This window comes from Alligator sinensis, unplaced genomic scaffold (genome assembly GCF_000455745.1).
Source record: "Alligator sinensis unplaced genomic scaffold, ASM45574v1 scaffold456_1, whole genome shotgun sequence".
In the NCBI taxonomy this organism is placed as follows: domain Eukaryota; kingdom Metazoa; phylum Chordata; order Crocodylia; family Alligatoridae; genus Alligator; species Alligator sinensis.
This window is the reverse complement of record NW_005842311.1, coordinates 1,137,899-1,158,560: the sequence shown is the minus strand read 5'-3', so window position 1 is coordinate 1,158,560 and position 20,662 is coordinate 1,137,899. Positions and strand designations below refer to the sequence as shown.

General features: G+C 41.6%; 1 protein-coding gene across 1 annotated transcript in view; it reads right to left on the bottom strand.

Moving 5' to 3' along the window:
- Positions 1-202: 202 nt before the first annotated feature.
- Positions 203-20,662, bottom strand: part of CNTNAP2 (contactin associated protein like 2) — a 1,052,534-nt gene continuing 1,032,074 nt past the window's right edge. Inside the window, exons 21-22 of the mRNA XM_025209846.1 lie at positions 2,020-2,091; positions 203-942 (exon numbers count right to left, since the gene is read on the bottom strand). Of these exons, the coding sequence (XP_025065631.1) occupies positions 743-942; positions 2,020-2,091 (272 nt within the window). The 3' untranslated portion in view covers positions 203-742. The remainder of the gene's footprint in view (positions 943-2,019; positions 2,092-20,662) is intronic.

The window sequence follows — 20,662 nt, the reverse complement described above, 5'->3', positions numbered from 1 at the left end:
GATAAGCCTCTCTGCTAGAAAGAATAATAATAGTATTTTTACATTGCTGATAAGTACTGTACACAATCAACATTTTAGGTGCCTGTGTCAAAGATGAACTCTTACAGTGTTGGCACAGGTTGGTGGCATTATGAAAATTGACAGATATTAATAAGCGTCAATCCTCTTTTCCCTGCCCCCCCACCCCTAAAACTTTGACCCCCCCAATTCAAACAACACCAAATGTAACATTTTATGAACAAGACCTGGGTATTATGGCAACCTGTCTAGAACTGACCATGTGTGAAAGAAAAGAACACAGAACATTGGACTTGTCCGCCGTTCTCAAGACAAAAATATCCACATTCTAAAGGGCTTTTAAAAAATGTAAAAAATTGGCCCTGTTATCATTATGGGAATTTAGAACACCTCTAAAACACACACAGAAAGACAGGTATTATTGACAAATTTTAACCAATGCTGAGGCTCTAAAAGCTGCTCTTTGTTGTTGTTGTTTGGATACAGAAGGGGCAATTCATTGTAAATGAATATTAAAAAGTATTTTTCTTAAATGCTAGTGTGTTATTTCTTCCCCCCCCCATCTCAACGGTTTTGTCTGTCACTTGCTTCTCCAGTTGTGCTGATCTTTTTACTGTAGATGTGCTCAGAGTCCGAAGTAGAGTGTTTTCTTCTCACTGAAAGAGTCATCCCCAATCCCACCCCAGCCATAATGCCAACCCCCCTCGTCCCCATACACACACTTTTAGATAAGCCATTCCTTTTTGCTTTCATCAATAGTCTCCGTAAAGTTGGGGTCATTGTTCATGATGGCTGCATCGGCACTCTCGGCAGACTCTGCCCCTTTGGCCTCGTTAGTGTGGTAGGTCCCCTTGTGACGGAACATGTAGCGTATCAGGAACACAAGTGTGCAAAGGATGGTAAAGATCACGACAGCGATGACACCTAAGGGCGAGGGGGGAGTGTCAAAAATGAAGAAAAAGGCAAGATTGTCACTTAACCCCCCCCCAAAGATATTCTTATATTTATGAAGCTACAGAAAATCAAAAAGTTACTTTTTGAGCAGTTATATTAGTAAGAATATACTCTTTAATTCAACACTGCTTGCTACAAAGATAAGGTACCATTTTTATTTCTAAGAAATGTTGGAAGATAACAGTTTTATTTCTCAGAAAAATTACATGGTACACTTGGACTCCGTCATCCTCCCCCTTATCATGTTGATAATTCATGGAGCAAACAAAACAAACTTGGTCATCTGACTATTCCTTATTACAGGGCAGGGAAAGCGGCTGGGACACCTGCTCATAAACCTAAATAAGGGTCCACATTGTGTGTTCTGTAATTTGATAAAGGAAAAGTGTCTCTCAAAAGTTGTGGAGTTGGGAATGGTTCTGCTTTGAGCTAGGGGTTGGACAAGATGACCTCCCAAGGTCCCTTCCAACCCTAAATTTCTATGATTCTATGAAAAGCTAGCTTTGCTTAGATGCTAATTTAGCACCTGACACCATGAGCAAACTTATTAACTCAAATGGGATCCATGAGTGGTCAAGCAGAATGTGGCCCCTAAAACAGGGCAAGATTAACTTGACCTTTTGTCAAAGAAAGCACTCAACCCAACATGCAGCCTTTCGTTCTGAGAGCTTGATTTTCCCTCAGTGGGTCCTGAATTAGGCTTTTGTTAATTTGTCTGTACTAATTCACTGGACTAATGGCAAGAAATGTTGCCAGTTATACTAATATAGTTATACCAGCATAACTCACCCAGTGGATTCTCCTATTACAGAATGAGAAAGGCTTTCCTTTGCCTTGGCTTGAACTGCTTCCAGAATGACTAAATCAGAGGAGGATCATTTTATACCAGAATAATCCATCCTGGTTTAAATTCATACCTTACTTTGTGCTAGTGTAACTTTCCTATGTAGATGACCCCATAGTAAACCAGGCAATTTGAATGGTTCTGCTGTTACCACCTACACTCAAGCCACAAATCATCTTAACTAACATTTATTTTTTCCTTACCTCCTATAATGGCCGAGTTCCTGTTAACTCCATCTCCTATAGCTTGGCCATTGTATGGGAAATCAGCACTGGCTGTAAAAAGAGAAGCAAAGATTCATGTTATAACACCACCAATTAATGAAAATGTGTACATTGGCTTAAAACAGCAGTGTTCAATCCCTGGCCTTTGGGCCAGATCTGGCCTGTGGAGCCATGTCAACCAGCCTGAAGAGCTCTGCATTGGTCTGAAAATTTGGCAGTGGTGCAGCAATGGCAGCATTAATTGCCACTCCCCTTCTGCCAAATGTCTGGAAGCTGGGGAACCCTGTGGGTCAGGTAGTGAGGCCTGCCATGCTGTGCACTAGACTGGGCACATAGCATGGAGCGAAGTGGTATCTGGACATGCCGTGCCCAATTTGGATGGTACGAGGCAGGATCCAGGCATGCAGTGACCAGGACCAATGTAGGAGCCAACCCCATCCTGTGGCTGGGCCCCACATCACTTATCTAGTCGGCAGGACCAAAAGGTAGATCACTACTGGTTAAAAAAAAAAACAAACACACTTGCTTCAATCCCAGCATTCTTAAGTGAAAGTTAAAAAGAAAGTTAACTGTTATCTTTATTTAGTATTTACAAAAAGAAGAAAAAAGATTTTCCCTTTCACCTGAGCCCAAACCTCTTTTTTCCTCTTCTCCACCCTATGTTGCTCATTCCAGAAGCTAAATCAAGTAAAGGAGGCAATCCATCAGCATATATTAACCTATAGTTGAATAAGTGCATGGCATGTTCCCCTAACAAAAGCTTCCATGGCTTTACATTGACTCCCTAATGACAGAGGAAAATAGAACGCATCCAATGCAATTTCTGCTACTGACCACTGCTGTCTAGTGGGGATTCCAGGGTTTGCAATCATTAGGGAATCTCATGTGATCCTTAGAGACTGTGTGAATAAAAAAAGTACTTTTGTGTTTTTTGGGTACACAACCCAGATTCAACAAATAAGCAATTCCTTTGTGACAAAGCCAAGCCACAGAACCAGTTCAGAAGGAGTGTAGCATATGAATGGGAGGTTCTTGTTTTAGTATCCATTGAATACCATGAAGTATTTTCAGAAGGAATCTCTTGTATCTGGTGTATCATCAGAATTCTTTCATGTGGCCCATACTACAGTGTTGAACTGCTGTATCTAAGCGAATGCTGAAAGTTGTGCAAGGAGTTATAAATATTTAATACTTTGTCAGTGAAATACATATTGCTTCTAATGAGCCAACAAGAGGGGTAGGGGGGAGGCAGCAATGGAAGCAATTAAAGCTAATTTCAAATACTGAGTGATGGAGGTGGCGCTTTTTTTTCTTTGCTGTATTAGGTCACAATTAGAAGCCATTTGTATATTTACTGCTTCCAGTGACTTGTTAAAGGGTTTAAAATGGGTCTATTCAGGTGTCTGAGAAACAGAGTAATGTGCCTTGTTTTGCAAGGCAGCCATACAAAAGTTAATAGCTCAGGCTCACTATGTGGGCTAAAAAAAAGGTTTAGGGATTAGAGAAGTTTTCTCAAGGATGCTCTAGGATGGAAACAAACTGCTCATGCTTGCTAGTTTATAAGCATCCTTGAACAGAAGCAAGAGGCCATTTCTTGGGTTTGGTTATGAGGGCCTATCTGAAGCAAGTTGCCTGCTTTTTCATTTGTCACTACCTGTGCTTCTGAACCAGGCCTCTTGGGCATCTTGCAGATGTAGTGCTCTAACTAAGAAAAATTCCAATTTCTGCTTCAAAGAGGGCAGTGACCTTAGGTAACCCTGAAACATCAGTTACAGGGACAGATTTTCAGATTGGCGGAGGAGGCAGTTGTTGGCAAAGTGCAACAATAGAATTATCTTTATTTTTGTGAGGAAGGAAACAAAAAGGAAAACCTGGTTGTAAACTGAAAGCTGTTTTACTTTTTTTTTTTAAAAGCTGTCCATTTGCTTGGTTGTTGAAGACTGCCCTACCCACCATGCTACAGCAGAGTGCAGCAGCAACATAGGAGAGGACTGCTATCTTTTGAAGCTGCTGAGATTTCTTGAGTAATTCTTCCTATGCTCTTTCAAAAAGGAACTAGGGAGAAATGATGGTGGTGGTTGCAGGGGTAGGTTGGGCTGCACAGTGAACTCTCTCTCACTAGCAATTTGTATTGGAGCTGGAGGCATTGCCAATGGTAGTGTAGGAAAATGCATGAGGAGTGACACGGACCCCAGCAGGATCCCTCTGAGCTGCCACATCATCACAGCAGGCTCTAGGGCTGTGAAAGGAAGTCCACGGGGGCGGGGGAGGAGGACCATAGTTCATGATGATAAAAAGCCAGGGAAATGTGATGTGGGTAGTGAAGACAAAAGTAAGTTTGATAGGCTGGGAAGCTATAGGAAAAGGAGCCAGGTCTGAACATACATCTCTTTGCCGGCTGGAGTCAAGTCCAATGGTTTACACTGCTAAAAATCAGCTGAATAAAACCAATCTCACTACAGTCGATGTGTTTTGTCCCCCTTCCTAAAAAGTGCCACACAGTTCATTTACAGACTGAATTAATTACTGCCTGTGCAATTGTTTCTGTGCCAGAAAAGGGGTCCTTTTCTCATGTCACTGGGAGTTCTGACTGAGGGGGAACCCCCCTTATAACAAACCCCCTTATGACTCTAGCTTACTAGGTAGTGTATGCCACTACCAATAGCATGTGAGTGTGCAACAGCTTAACTAGGGTGGGGTGAGTGGAACATCAGTCCCAGGCACTAAGCTAGAGGGGACACCAGAGTGGCAGTGCCTGGGGACCCTGCATTATGGCAACAGCAGCTAGGGTGAAAAGTGCACTTCTTGCTCTTCAGTGCTCTGCCTAGGGCATTACAATTGCTAGTTACATGACTGGTGTCTGTATACTCCTGAGGTTACTAGGGTGGATGGAGACAGCAGTAGAGAAAGGGAAGTGGAAAGGACATGCTGAATAATCTAGGCTCATGGTAGGTGCCGTACCACTGTTAACACTTCTGCTGCAAGTGTGCAAGAATGCAGTGTGCTTTTCTGCTTCCTTGGATATAAACCAAGGTGCCTGAAAATTCCTGCCTCATGGCTACTATTAACAGACCAGCTAAAGATAATACCTAGAAACTCTGCAGTCTGAAACACAGTAGGATAATAAAGCGTCTGTGTGCAGCTGCATTACTTGGTGAGTGGCTAATGGGCAAGCGTCTTCCCTCGCTCTTTTTTCATTACAGTTGCGAAACAACCCTCATTTTTCAAATACTTCCATTAGTTCTGGAACCTTAATTGTACAATATATACCAGTAAGGCCTTGTTCACTGCCAGTTATTTGTACTATAGTAGCCTCAAATAATGACTTGCCAAGATCAAATAGGAGTCATGGAGCTGCAGTTATTATATGTAGCTATCCTCCAAAACAAAAAGTAATTTTCTTGTCCAGAGGGATTACAGCTGAATTGCTGCTGTAATACTGGGCAAAGAGGAAAAATTAAGACACCTCAGTTATTCAATGCCATTCTAGCTAGGCAAAGTCAGCTCAACTCCATCAAGAGGTTGACTACTTTTTGTTCTAAATGCTGCACATTGCCTAGGCATTGGCTGAGACTATAAGTTAGGGGGAACTAGCAACTTGAGTCGTGAAGGCTGGGCTTGGACTCTATACTAAAACAGATTAATTATTTAGGACTTCCTTCCAGAATTTCCTGTCCCCTTCTCTGTTTTTGAGCTGTCAAGTTCCCATCTGCCTAAACTCACTGGGAAGCAAAAGGTAATGGACACAGCAAATACTTCTCCTGTGGAGGCATCCATCCTGGAAAAAAATTACAATTTAGGTTCAGAGATTCTGGGACAAACTCACATAATGCAATGCACTTCCAGGAATACTTCAGTAACCATGTGCTATATTTCACAAAGTCCTGTGCTTCGGCACTGGCAGCTGTGTCACTATTCTTGCTCTAAGTTGCCAATATCACCCAGTAGCAAAAAAATTCCAATAACTATTGTGCCAAAATACCAGGCTGTTCTGTGGGTGACAACTGACTGGAGACATCTGAACTCACATATGTCCTATGGATGCAGTGTCTCCCAATACAGTTGCACAATGAAGGGTAGATGCTATTGTTTTTTGTATCATTTCCTCTCATTTAGGGCTTTTGGGTTAGTTTTGGATTGGAACCTAAGCATAAATCATATTCTAGAGTAGGGCATCTCACTCGAATGACTTGGCAAGCTGGATCTGAATGGAGGGACTTCTCACTGCAGCTGTTAGTGCTATCACAATTAATGAGTCTGCTGCTCAAACCCCATCACCAACTGCTGTCCATTTTAGGCACCAGAGGCAACTGAAAACACTAAATTCAGTGGCAACATTCCTCCCCTGCCGTGGGTGCTGGCTGTGCCAATGAAGTGGCCTCAGTAGCTGCAGCAATGGGAGCTGAACAGTGGCAGTGTCATCTCTGTTGGTGATGGCAGTTGCAGTCAAAAGGCCCACAGGCTGAAAGACAGCCCCGTGGGCTGCATGGCACCCCTGACTTCTGGGCTGTCTCCTCCTTTCACAGCTGTACTGGCTGTGTTCAATTTCAGATCAGCTTCAATGGGTGCTGCAGAGTCAATCGAGGGAGAGCTTACTTTTCAGGGACTGTGCAATCGTCTCAATTCTTTTATTGGCCTAAGCATTAAAGCGAGGCAGAATTAGCCGAACACATGGAGGCAATTAAAGGAATGGCTACAGGCAAAATCCATGTTTTTAATATTATTTTAATGACTGGGAATTTAAGATCACTATGAGCAGGTGTCTGAGGGGCCTAACTTTTCCGAGCACACTTAACAAGATCCTGTAGTATCATCAAAGGCCCTATAGTATGTGTAAAGCTATTAGGTATGGATGGATATCTACAGGAACCACTAGATGGAAAGGGGAGGCAGAACTGGACAAGCTGAGCAGAGGTGAATGTGTGTGTTCAGGGCTAGAGAAATGGTAGATCTGAGATGCTAAAGCACTGAATCCTACTGCAACTTTCTAGCTCCCACAGAGAAGATTTTAAGGGAATGATGTAATTTAAAAGGTCTTGCTAACTTGCCAAACTTAGAATTCAAAAAACTCTTCTTAAATTGGAGAAAGGGTCCAAGATTAATAAGATGAAATGCAATAAAAGACAACAAAGTACTACATTTAGGAAGAAAATAAAATCAAGTCCACAAATTTAAGAAGACTAGCTGGTTTGCCGGCAGTATGGCAGAACAGATTTTGTGGGTTAGAGGGCATTGCATTGAATACAAGTCAACAATGGAAAAAAGACAAATTCTGGGCTGTATTAATGCCAGTGTCATGGGTCAGACCCAGAAGATCATGATTCTGCTCTATTCAGCACTGAGCAGCTTCAGCTGGGGCTAGTTTTGGACACTACATTTTATTATAAAGGATGTAAAAATTAGAGTGCACTCAAAGGAAAATGACACAAATAAGAAGCTTAGCAAACATAACCCATGAGAAAAGGTTGTAGAAACTGGATTATTTAGCACAGAAAACAGATGACCAAGGATTAATGTAAGTATATTCTAATAGACAGAAAGGCTATCTAAAGGACAGACCCTCCATTTCCACACAGGATAGGACACGAAGCAATCAGTTTAAATTTGCAGCAAGGGGAATTTGGGTAGGAAACAGGGGAAAGAAAACCCTTCTTACTATATGGACAGTTAAGCAATTGGAGTAGGTTATATAGAGAGGTTGTAGAATTCTTGTCATTTTAAGAAGGAGCAGGCCAATATCTGTCAAGGGTGTTGTAAATACCTTTAATTTATTAAAGGGGATGGACAAGATGACCTCTTGAGATCACTCCCAATCCTATATTTCTATAAATATAGTTATTTTTAATGGCTTTATGAAACTTGGGTTGAATAAAAAAGCTGTATACTGTGATCATTTAATCAGTCTTGATTCTCAACCAGTAGAAAAAAAATCCTCTCATCCCTAACCCAAAGAATATTATCAGAATAGAAGAAAATGTTCCATCATGAAAAGATCTTCTAATTACAAAATCTAAACAATGCCTGTGCTAATATAATGATTCAGCTTCACAGCTGTGCAAAACGACCCATGCTCAATTAAAGAAAAGAAAAATATAAAGAGAATGGGTTTGCACATGATTTTATTCAGGGGAAAACTGTGTTTGTTTCAAGAGATAAAGTCATTTTTATGGCAGAAACAGCAAAAAGTGTATTTCTTAATAAAATTATGCTTTTGAGAAGTAACTTCAGATGGGAATTCACCACCATCACAGTGAACACATGTACACCTTAAGCATCAAAATAGGCAAGCTATGGATATTTTCTACTCAAGCTCTGTTGAACTGGTTTTGCATCCAAGCTGGATTTTGAGAAGCTTGATGAGCATGAGGACTGATTAAGAAACTTCTGTTGACTGCAGCCGTAAATAATGATGTCCTGTTCCCTGCCTACTTTACCTGGCAGTCCAATATTATGTTAAGAACTTCTCAGCATCCATTTTTGACTATCTAATCTGCAGGGTCCAGCTCCCATAAACATGCAGAGTTTCAGTATATGCAAGCACGGATAGAACACAAGAATGACAATGTCAAACCGAAACAAATCCAGAACTCAGATTTGCTAGCATTCATCTCTTCCTTTCATTTCGTCTTCCCACTGGAATATTAACTTGATCCTGGCTTATCAACCTAGCCATTCAACAATGTAGCCTGGGCTGACCAATCCCATGTCTGCTGCAGATACCCAAATCACAGACACTTTAGGATCCTGCAAAAGGTTCTGAGACTAAGTCATTCCATTAGAAATGTGCTTCACAGAACCAGAGAGAGGATAATAATATCGAGTATTCTTGCTGCACCCTGTGCAATTATAACAGCTCTCCCTTTTGAACAACATTGTTCTGCTATGGCTGCCAATTTCATAGCCTTCCTCAACAGACACCATAATTACAACAACTCCTTGCCTAATTGCTTGGCTCACGATAATAGCACTGCACATCTGCAGACACGCTGCCATTTCTCTTTCTTCTCCTTTCTGACTAGTGTGGGCTTTTGAAAACACAAATGACTAAGCAGAAGTAAACATATATATTAGGACTAAGCTGCACTGATGCTGGGTTTTAGAATCTAGAAATCAAAATAGAAAGCAAGATAAAGCTAGTCAGGGCCTACGGTATATACAAATGGGAAGGAGGGAAAAAAAAAGACATCCACAGTTTAATTTAGGTAATTTTTTGTCCACTCCTATTATTTGCAGCTATTGATACTGATAGGGAATACTCAAATTCTTCAAGTTAAGCATGGGATTAAATGCTGATGAAGTTAAAGCAGGTTCATGAAAGCTTGTGCTCTCTCTCTATATCCGATTTACTTAGTCTATAAAGAGTATATCTACCATGCCTTTTAAAACAGAACATTAACAAAACATTATACAGGAATGATCCTTAACAGAACCACAGGATGAAACCTGAAGCAAAAACAAATAACTTAATTGAAAAGAGTTAAAAAACAATCTGCAGGGCTGTGAAATAGAAGTTTCATTTCCAGGATCAGCTATCAGACAGCAGAATTGCAGAACAAAGGATAGCTTGATTGGTGGAACTCAAGACCATTGAAAAGTAGTGAGGGTCATTAACACCTGTGGAATGAAGACTTTAGAAGGGCTCAGGTAGACAGTAATGAGCCATGAAATCAGTTGACTCCCTCAGCACTGCCCCAGTAGAAATCCAGCTACCACTGCCAGCCAGTTGGTTTTAAACTTTGGGTGGAGCATAAATCAAAAGGGTATACCACAAGTACACCCCCCCTGGACCTGTCCCTGAACTTAAGCACACATTTTACATGAACATACTGTTTCATTCTGTCCAGTTGCACTTCCTATTTTAATAGAGCCTGAACATAAATGAATGCTTTGCTGAATGTGAACTTAAACTCCTTTTTAATATTATTTTAAGTGATCCAACAAAATCCTTTGAAATGATTATAACATTAATATTTTAAAAAGGGAAGAAAAATCATTCTAGACCAGCACAATGCGTTTTTCCAGCATTGTCTGGCTGTACAAGGCTCAGCTGACAGTCCCTGAAGCTCCAAGTGTGATTCTAGAGGTTTAAGCATTTGTGCCTAATATGACAAAAACCATATTTGGAACAATCATTGCACCTTTCATAGGAATAATAATATGCTGGTAATTTAAAATTAATAAATAAAGTATGTATGTATGTATGTATGTATGATGTGTATATATACACACACACACACACACACACATGACCCAATCTAGTAAACATAATCCTATGCAGTAGATCTCAGGAGAGGAATGTATGAAACAGACTTGGAGAAAATGATGGGTTTTTGAAACATGTTTTTTTTCCCCTCTTGATAATTCAATTGGCTTGATGTATACAACTCATACTCTCATAGGTCGGAAAAAAGTTGACTCATTTGATTAAGCTCCAACTCTGAAAAATCTATTCTTCTCTGAGCCAAGACAATACATTAAATCTTGCTGGATATTTTTGATTACATAAAATTTAATAAAAAAAATAATAATGCTGAAATGTCTGGCAAACACAAATGAGTTTCAAACAAATTTCCATTTGGGGAGGTTTTTGAGGTTCAGATCTATTTTGATGACAAGAAGAGGGAGAGAAAGAGATGGGGAAAGGGAGAAGGAGAGATGAAAAACCTCAAATTTTTTATCCAAAACCCAGCTGCATTGAGACAATTCTGTTTTACAAAAATAATCTAATGATTTAGTTTTTGTTCCAGTTTGGCCTTGATAGCAATATTGCACATGAAATCTGGGATAGCTCTGGAGACAACTTGAGCTTACAAAAACTCATTAGCTCTATGTTTCTGTTAAATAAATGATTGTTATTTGTGCCAAAATGTGAACTGCCACCATTAGGGGCCATAGTGAACAACCCACTGAGTCGCATGGGATTACCTCCAAATTGGTGGCCACTACCCTTTAACTTCCTATATTACTGATTCTTCATGTTTATTATAGCATTATTCTACGCAGAGATAAATGCTTTTAAAAGTGGTTTGTGTCTGACAGCTGTGTAAAAGCTATGTGTAGCTTCATCCCCTAAAGCAGGGATGGGCAAAATAATCGGAACCCAAATGGCTGGACTTCATTTTCCAGCAGCCTCTGCCTGTGTCACTGCGGCCCGTTTCCTTGGAGACCCCAGCAGCGCCAGCACAGTGACAGTGTGGGACCAGAGTTTCCATGGAGGCCAGCACCAGCAGTGGATTTTGCAGTGGTGACCGCACGATCCAGAGCTGGGGCAGAAAGAGGATCCACTGCCTGCATGCCCCTGCCAGGGACATGCGGGAGGCAGATCACAGCTCTGCCCCAATTCCAGACCATGCTGTCACCATCACAATATCCCAGCCCCGAGCAGCTTGTAGCCCAGCTGTGTGCCCTGTCAGTGCTGCTAGAGCCAGTCTCCATGGGAACCCTGGTCCCACACTGTCATGGCACTGCTACTGCTGGCATCTCCGTGGAAACTGGCTGCAATGACATGGGCAGGGGCTGCTGGGAAATGGAGTCTGCTGTGGGCCCAATCCGGCCCATGGGCTGGACTTTGCCCGCCCCTGCCCTAAAGCAAAGTCTCCATAAGGAGCAGATGCATAGTACAATTACTATGCCACAATCTGACCCAGATTTTACTTTGGGGTAAATTTACTCCATAGTAGGCATGTCTACATGTGCAATTAGAGTGGCTGAATAAACTCTGGCACAGTTGATGCTGGAGTTTATTGCTTCTGGGCACACTGTGTCCATATGTGCCTGGGAATGCCAGTTAGAGAAGCCCTGGCTGGCAGGGACCACTTGGAGTTGGGGTCAGCCTACCAGATCAGGGCTCCTCTCTCTGGCTCAATGTGCTGCAGGGGGGCTGGCTGGGCCATGAGAGTGCTTCAGTATGGGGCTAACCAGCAGGCAGCCCCTGCACTGAAGCACCCTAATGCCCCCCAGCCAGCCACATCAGCATCTACACATGACCTGCTGCAGAGTAAAAATCTGAGCAGAATAGGGGGAGTGTCTTCACCTGCTATTAATGTGCCTGAACATTACTGCACAGTAAATTCAGATGCATTAAGCTTTGGTTGGGAACGTGTCTACATATGTGTCTGCTGGGAGCAAATTTGCTCCTGATGGGATCAGGCCAGTCCATAGATTCTCCCGCCTTGTTCTGCCCCACTGCAGCAGTCAAGGGGAGCTCCAAACTCCTCCAGGTGCTAGCTCTAGGCAGGCAGCAGGCATGGGGGTCAGGCCTGGGCTCCAGGGAGCTGTCCCTGCCCCAGGGCAGCTCCCTTGCAGCTGCAGGGAGATTGGGGCTGGCCCCAATCCCAAGGGGATGCGGGGCAGCAGTCCAGCCCCAATCTCCCCACAGCTGCGAGGGAGCTGCCTTGTAACAGGGACAAGTCCCCCCCATGCCCTGGGGCTCGGTGCTTAGCCAGGCAGCAGTTGTAGCCCCATGCTGCCTGGGAGCAAATTGCTCTGGGTCAGATTTTACATGCACTTAGTTCACACACAATTTTTCTAGTACCTGTATGTGTTGGTTCTAGCAAACTGTGCATTAGACTTATTTAACACACAGTAATTGATGCTCATGTGTAGACAGTGACACCTTACTGTGCATTAGTCTAATGCATAGTAAAGCATCTTGTGTAGACGCACCCAGAGAGAAGCAGACTCATGACTAGTTCTCAGCTAGCTGGCTCAGAGGCCTCCAGTGCTTGGTATTACAGTACATGGCCACTAGGTGTCAGGCCAACCAGTTTGAACTGAGATAACAACTAACTTGCATTGAAACAGCCTAGAGGAAATAGGCAATATAATGTTGTGTAGCAGCTTTGCACATAACACAGTTACTACACATTTGCATAGGGTAACTATGTCTTGGATATGAGTGATTTACTATATACAGGGGCTGTGTGTTGTGTATCTGCACCATTTCTATTCTGCCCTGAAGTCTACTTGCTATGTAATGGTACTATGTAGTAGATTGTGCACCTTCACCCCTAGTGAAGGGATGGTAGGAGAGACTTTCAATGAAACCCAAATCCCCGGGGACAGTAAAACAAACAAACGAGCACACAAGCAAACAAAAACCCTAATCCACACAAAGGCACTAGAGAATACAGAAAACAATCCTGCAATGGAAGTGGGAGGGATTAGAAGATCCAACTGCCTTCATTTTCCATTGGTTTGCATGTTGTGCTGTCATCTCCCAAAGATGACAGTTTACACTTGCTTGGTGCTATGCAAGGTAGTGGAGAATTAAGACCAATATCCCCTTTCGGCACAAAAATCAATGATTTTGCGATTCATGTCTTTCTTCCCTACTTGAGGTCAATGCATTTTAGATACCTCAGGACTGCAAGGTATGGGACTGCATTTATCTAAAGGTCAAAGTTGAGGTTGGTTTGGCCTTAGACGTAGTACCTTGAGCATTTACTGTATTAAATTTCCCAATCGATCTGTCTTACATTACAGCATCTTCATCATTCAGAAGCCTGAGCCCATCTGTCATTTTACTTCTTGGTGGTAACATCTGCATGTCACAAGGTGCCTCACTAGGACTCCAGACACGGATTGATGATACATTAATCATGCTGGCCTACACTATTACTCTCATGAAAATTTTATGAACAGTGCTTACATTTCACCTGTTAAGGAAGGAAAACAAATACTTCCTTTTATAATTAATGTAGAATATGAAACGCATTGGTACTCTCAAAGGAACTGTAGAGTTAAGTGCTGATCAAAGCCTAGCTGTAGATATCTAAGCATCAGTAACGGACCCAAAGGGAATACTAAAACAACAACAAAAGACCCTAGAAAAACACTCCTGTGGAGCCAGGAGGAATTGTCTACAGAAAGTTCAAGCAAGTGTGTGGCTTTATAATACCATCCAATGATAGCGCTTTTATTTTCATACTACAGGAGGCCTGTAAGAAGGGTCTTGGTTCCCTTTTCTGGTCTCTGCTAGAGTCATGGAGGGGGAATTAAATATAGTCTTAGGAAAGAAACAGCTTTATCGCTCTATATGGGTCCTGTGAGGAAAATAAAGAGCCAAGAACAAGGAATAGTGCTGTTCAGGGCTAGAATGGTCCATGACGAGGGATCGTAGGTTCTAATATAAATGATAATAGTGAAAAATGGGCACCTTGCCCCTGGAGCAGTACTGTCTACTCCCACTCACATGGTGGGGGGTTCTAAGTTTCTTTTTGCTTTTTCACACCCCACTGATCTCTCCCAAAACAGGCTCATCTGGCAAGAAGTTGCCTGACAGTCATCCTCTGAGGTCTGTGCACCCCAGGAGACTATATCTTATGAGTTTAAAAGGGGCTCTCTCTCAACACAATTTGTATATCTAATTTTCTCTCACAGTCATACACACAGGTACATACAAGCAATAGAAATGATGTGAATACCACCCTTTGATGCACACTTTGGAGGCCCTTACTGTCATATGCTGTCATCTTAGAGGTTAAGCACATGGAGAAGTGTAGTGCTATTATACATGTCACTGTGACTGACGAAGCCTATGACAGTAGTTTTGAGGGAAATGGCTTGTAAGCTGATATATCTGTAGACTGAGGAGCTGAAAACAAGAAACTGAAATAGAAATGAGAAAACAGCAACAGAATCCTCAGTCTGTATATTAATGGGCTCATAACTATACAGCTCATACATTTGGCCCCAAACCTGATCCCATTGTGGTCAAGGGCAGTGCTGATCTTGATTCTGGTGGCAGCAGGAGCATGCCGTGTGCATGCATGCATGCATGCATGCATGCACGCACATGCTTACTTCCTTTTTCTAAAGCAAAGCTTTCATATTAGGTGTGCAGAGGGATCCCCAAAGAGACCTTAACTATTCAGAATCAAAATCTAAGTTAAATCTTGAAAGCTGCAGAGACACCACCTTCTGCTTTCAGCTGCAAGGCAATGCCAAGAATTTGGTTATCAAAGTAATTTCCTCCCCACTTCTTCAAATTCCCAATTGCAGGATTCCTGGTTATTGCTAATACTTGTGAAATAAATATTATCTTCACAGAAGTTTTCTCTGCTTATTTTCTTGCACCTGGAGTGCAGCATTAACCCAACTGGCTGTACAAAGTATCTCTGTCACGGAGTACCAAAGAATTTATGGGTTTGGCAGGTAGCTGAATACCAACCGTCTGGTTCACCTGATAAAGTTTCAGGAGTTTTACATTGTAATTATATATTTAAGATGAGAGAGGTGTGCATAATCATATAAATAAACCAGAAGAGAGTGAAAGTCCATTTTTTACTTTCAATTGATAGAAATTAGAAGAAATTCAAGTACCACCATTAAGTCACCTAAGGAGCAACCACTGACACTGTATTGCCAAGTCACAGATAGATAATTCTCTTCTCCTTAGTCTGCTAAACTACTCCATAGGGAGAAGATATAGAAACCTTACACCATATTATCCATATTTTTGCTTGCAAGTATTTGTTCAAGGTGCTGAGCCTGAGCTAAAATGCTCTTTGGTTTCTGTCCTGCCTAACAGAGTTGCCTCTTCTCTCTAGCAGACAGATCAGGAATTTAACCTTTGGATGCTTTTGCAGACACTCCCTTCTGCATGGGAGTCCGCTGGCTGAAGGCTGACTGTTCTCAACATAAGGCTATTTCTACTGATGCAATAACTACACTGTAAGGGGTTTTCCAGGCTTGTGAGTAATGGGTGATTATGGGACTGATTTATAGCTTAACGACAATTCATTTTCCAGCAGCAAGACATTATTTCTCTTAATTAAAAAGTGAAAACACTTCAGTGCTCAGATTATGTATATAGCGGATACTTAAAATAATACAAGAGGCCTCATTTCCAAATGGAATGCAGATTTGTAATACAGGATCAGGCTTGACAAAAAATGATCCTGACTTCTATGTTGTAAGTGCTCTTAATATTTGTGCTTTTTATATCTAGAGAGACCAACCATAGAACTATCATAGAAGAGTTTATCATGAATAGAAGAAAAGCAGCAGTCAGTCTTTTATCTGCTCTTCCCACCTCACTTACTACAAGGATTCAGGGACAAGGAGAGCATAAACTATTACAAACATTAGCCATTCAGTATTTTAGCAGCCTTTTGAGCTGACGCATCCTTAAAGCACATTTCTGAAATAACTCATCTCAGAAGACTATTGCTCTGGCTGATAACATGTGGAAGGGCTAATGGCCACCAAAGAGAACCTCAGGAAACTAATTATCCTTACTCATCAGCAACTTGTAAAGCTGCTGAGGAAGGAGATGGCATTGTTCAAAACAGCCACCCATTAGTGAACACCATTCCCTAGGGATAGATTTAACAAAGATGATGAGTTAACCACTTGTTATGCATGGAGTGCCTGGTTCCACATTCAATCCCTTCCCTGCTTTTCCTCCCTTCAAGGGGGAAAAAAGGGGGATGAGCAATTTATATGAAAGAAAGCTAAAGTGAGCAGCAGTGTTTTTAAATGCCAAAACACAATGACGAGGGCCTTCATGTTATTATTCTACCAGACATGCATTGCATATTTTTCCAAGTAAGCAATCAGCTGTGAAAGAGCAAGAACCCTTGTCTACTACAAAAATAAATAGTACAAAATGTTCTACTAGGATTATATAACAGCGAAGTTAGAAGCACTTCATATGACTTGAAAGAAAAAAGACCTGTACTCCACTTAATTCTTAACATAGCAGGTTAAATTCATCCCTGTTTTATACAGTTATTTATAACACGGGATGAATGCATCTTACATTTATACACAATATTGGACATTTAAATATATTGTCACTTGAGCTTTGTTTAGAAGCCTGCGTATGAATGTATGCATTTACATTACTATATATTTTTGAAAACTGACAGTGTTTCATTGCAAATGAGAGGACAGCTATAAGCAGTAGTGATTAAAACTGAAAGATTATAAACAAAAAGTTAAAAAAATTAAGCCCTTCATTTCCAGAAGGTTGCTTAACTATTCATCTTGTGGGGGGGGAAAAAAAAGTAAGAGCAGGTGGGTTACAGATTAAATGTGCACACACTTACTATAAGTGTTGTGGGGTAGAGAACTGGTCTGTGTTAAAATCTTATCTTTCACTCACACACGTGTGCGCTCAAAATTAAGAAAGAAATTTTAAATTATGTGGATTGTTAAAGATATATATTCTGGTTATTCTGTATTTAGATAGAGTAAAAAAAAAAATCACATACAAGATTACAAGTTGTCCCTTTGTAGCTTTTACATCTATTGTAATAGTACATATTAGGATGCCTACTGATTATGGTTTAATACACAAATATATACCAATTAATTACAAAATGCACAGGCCCTATGGTAGCTAATTTAGAACAACAAAAAATAAAACTAGAAAGCACCAAAAGTGATGAGACTATAATTTTAATTCATATTACATTTCCATGATTAAAATCCAGTTGGACTCACCTAACTCACATGAACATAGTTATAAGTGTTCTGTAGGACGGGAACTATGCTGCTGCTTGGTTTTGGTTTTATTAATTTTTACCCCCACCAAGTTGGATTGTAGTCAAGGCTGACTTGTTGAATTCCAGTGCTTCATCATCCACCAAAAGCATCACCATAGCAACACGGAAAAGACTATGCATTATAAAAATACTCAGCATGCTGAACAAGATAATGGTTCAAAAAACATTTCAATAATATGGCAAAGTGCCAGTACTGGGGGAGGGGGTGAAGGGGGGGGGGCGTAGCATTTTAACTCTGACAGTGAATCCAGAAGGAAATGAAAATGCTAATGTTATTTACTCAAAATGTATGTGCATTCATTGTGAATAACAGGTGCAAGCCCGAACATAAGAATTGCTGTAACTGCTGTCTGACAGTGAGAAGTAACAGATGCTTTAGGGCAGTGGGGATAAGAAACAGGATAATGTGTCCCATCCCTCACCATGACTTGATTGCATCTCTGTTGCTTTTGATAGACTGTCATGGACCAGTTCTCCATAGAGTTGTCTAATCCCTTTTTCTGAAACTGGTTATACCATTGGCCACCACAGCATCCCATGACAATGAGTTCCACTATGTTCTATGTAAAGAAATACTTCCTTCCATTTTTTTTAAAACTGGCTGCCTGATAAATTTTCACAGTGCCCTCTAATCTGTTTTAGCAGACCTAGTAACCAACAGTTCCATATTCAATCTCCTTCCCACATCATTCATGATTTTATAGATCTCTAGTCTACTATCTTTTCCAAACTGAAGAGTCTCAGTCTTGTCAATCTCTTGTACCCCTGTACAGGCCCTTCTGTACCCCTGTCCATTTTTTTCATCCTTGTCCATACTTTTTCTAGATCTAGTATACTCTTTATACTACACATTATATTCAAGACGTGGATGCACTGGGAATTTATCCATTTGCCCAGAGAGCTTACACTTCTTTTCTATGGCTGATATAGCTATAGAACAGCAACTATAACTTTACATTTAGATGGTTAAGCCAGATAATTGCATCAGAAGCAACAGAATGTATAGCTGTGATACCTCCTTCATATTTGTGGATCAAGCATTGAGTCATTATATGTTCCATGGTCCGTTCTGGGTGACCACAGTCTCACACACTGGAGAGTTCTTAATTTTCCATTTGTGCATCAAGTATTTGCATCTCCTATGGTTTGTGTGGATACGGTTTAGAGCTGCCCATGAATGTCATGGCAGATCAAAGTCAGGCATCTTCTGCACGGGATCGATCGCAAGATCCCATGCAGAACGTTGGATTTCCCATTTGGGAAATTCTTGTGAAATCTAATTCAGTTTTCCAAGCTTCATCAGGGTTGAAGGTTACATTGTTGAATGTTAAGTGCATGGATCCAGAAGGCATTGCACAACTTCAGGTGACAGTGAGGGGTACTGTTGAGATCCTAGTGGATGGGGAGACATTTGTTTTTCTTAAATTGCTGGACTTCCCGCAGAGTTGCTTCCTCACGATGAATAGGTGGAGAAGCGATGTGCAACAGCATAGGCAGCCAAGGTGTTGGGGCTGATTTGAGGGTTCCAGCAATGCACAGCATTGCAGAGCTCAGGTGGATGTCAACTAGTTGAGTGCGACTGCTTCTGTTCCATACCAGTGCACAGCACTTAGCTACAGAGTATGCAAGGGCCAACACTGATGTCTGTAATATTGATGCTGATACTCACCAGCTTCTGCTTGCTAATTTCTGGACCAAATTGACCCTTATCTTCATCTTGGCAACTACATTCTTCAAATGGCTGTGGATGGTTAATGTGCAGTCCAGCCCCACTCTGAGACGAGATAGAATGGGGTCATGTGGCAGTGTCGCTGCAGAAATTTACCTTCAGTGTGCACTTAGCATTCACGTTATCAAGATGGAATGCAGTGACTGTTGTTTCATGGGGATTTGGCTTAAGTCTACATTTCTGGAAATATTCCTCCATGGTATTCAGGTCCTCATTCAAGGTGGGCTCAGTGTCACTGAAGGTGGCTGCTTGTGTTGCCAAACCAAGGTATGGTTGGCATATGCAAAATTACACAGCTTTGTTGGCAGCATATCGCTTGTGTATATATTAAAAAGTGTTGGTGAGAATACAGAACCTTGTAGCAGGCCATTACTGAGCAACTGGGGAAAGCTGACTGTCATCCAGGTGGACACATAGCTGCCTGTTGCTCAGCATTGTCCACATCAGGCATAGTGTTTGATAGTAGGGTATGATCCTTGCAAGCTTCAGCATCAGACCTTTAATCCAGACCATTTCATAGGATGATGACAAGTTTACAAAGACTGCACTGGTCTTGGATTATTTTCCTGAAAACCAGCCTTGATGTGCGTTGTAAAGGCCAAAACTTAGTAGCAGCAACTGCGCTTAGGCCAAAATCCCACTTGTTCCTCGGGGATCACTGGCTTCATAAAAGGGCTGATTCTCCTAAGGATATGTTCAACCAGTTTGTAGGTTGTGCAAAGGAGTGATATTGGCTTATAGCTTCCCGGGTTGTGGAGTGGTTTACTCAGTTTGAGTATTGCAATGACCATGACCTCCCACCATGCATCTGGATTCCATGGTTTTGATATACAGTTTCACCAACCACTGGAATCTCTTGGGGCCTAGTTCATGGAGAAATTCTTGGAGGATACCATCTCCACTGGTTGCCTTCCATTTCTCTAATACAGTTAACCCCCCGTCACTTAATCTATGCTAATGGTGGTAGAGACTTGTATAGGGATTGATGTTATTATCCAGTGTAATTGACAATTGACTTCTTGTTTTGTGTTTTTGTTGAGAGGGCTTTTTGTTTTGTCTACTAATTTTAGAAACTATGAAGCTGGGATGGAATTTTGCGGTCTGGTATTCCGTTGGATTAGCAGCTCCATGATGTCATAATAGGGCCCAGGCATGTCAACTAGCATGTGTGACGTCCAGACCTTCAAACACACGCAATCCATTTTTGGCATCTGGTTGAGGTTCTAGTAGGGCCTTTGCAACCTGTAGGTTGCCTGACTGATTGTACTACTGGGACAGGTCCTGGGTCTCTTTAGTCCATCAGGGAGTATATTCCTCCTGGAAGCCCCAGGGGATACTCTTCTTGGTAGCAGCAATCAGGAGGCCAATAAACCAGTGATAA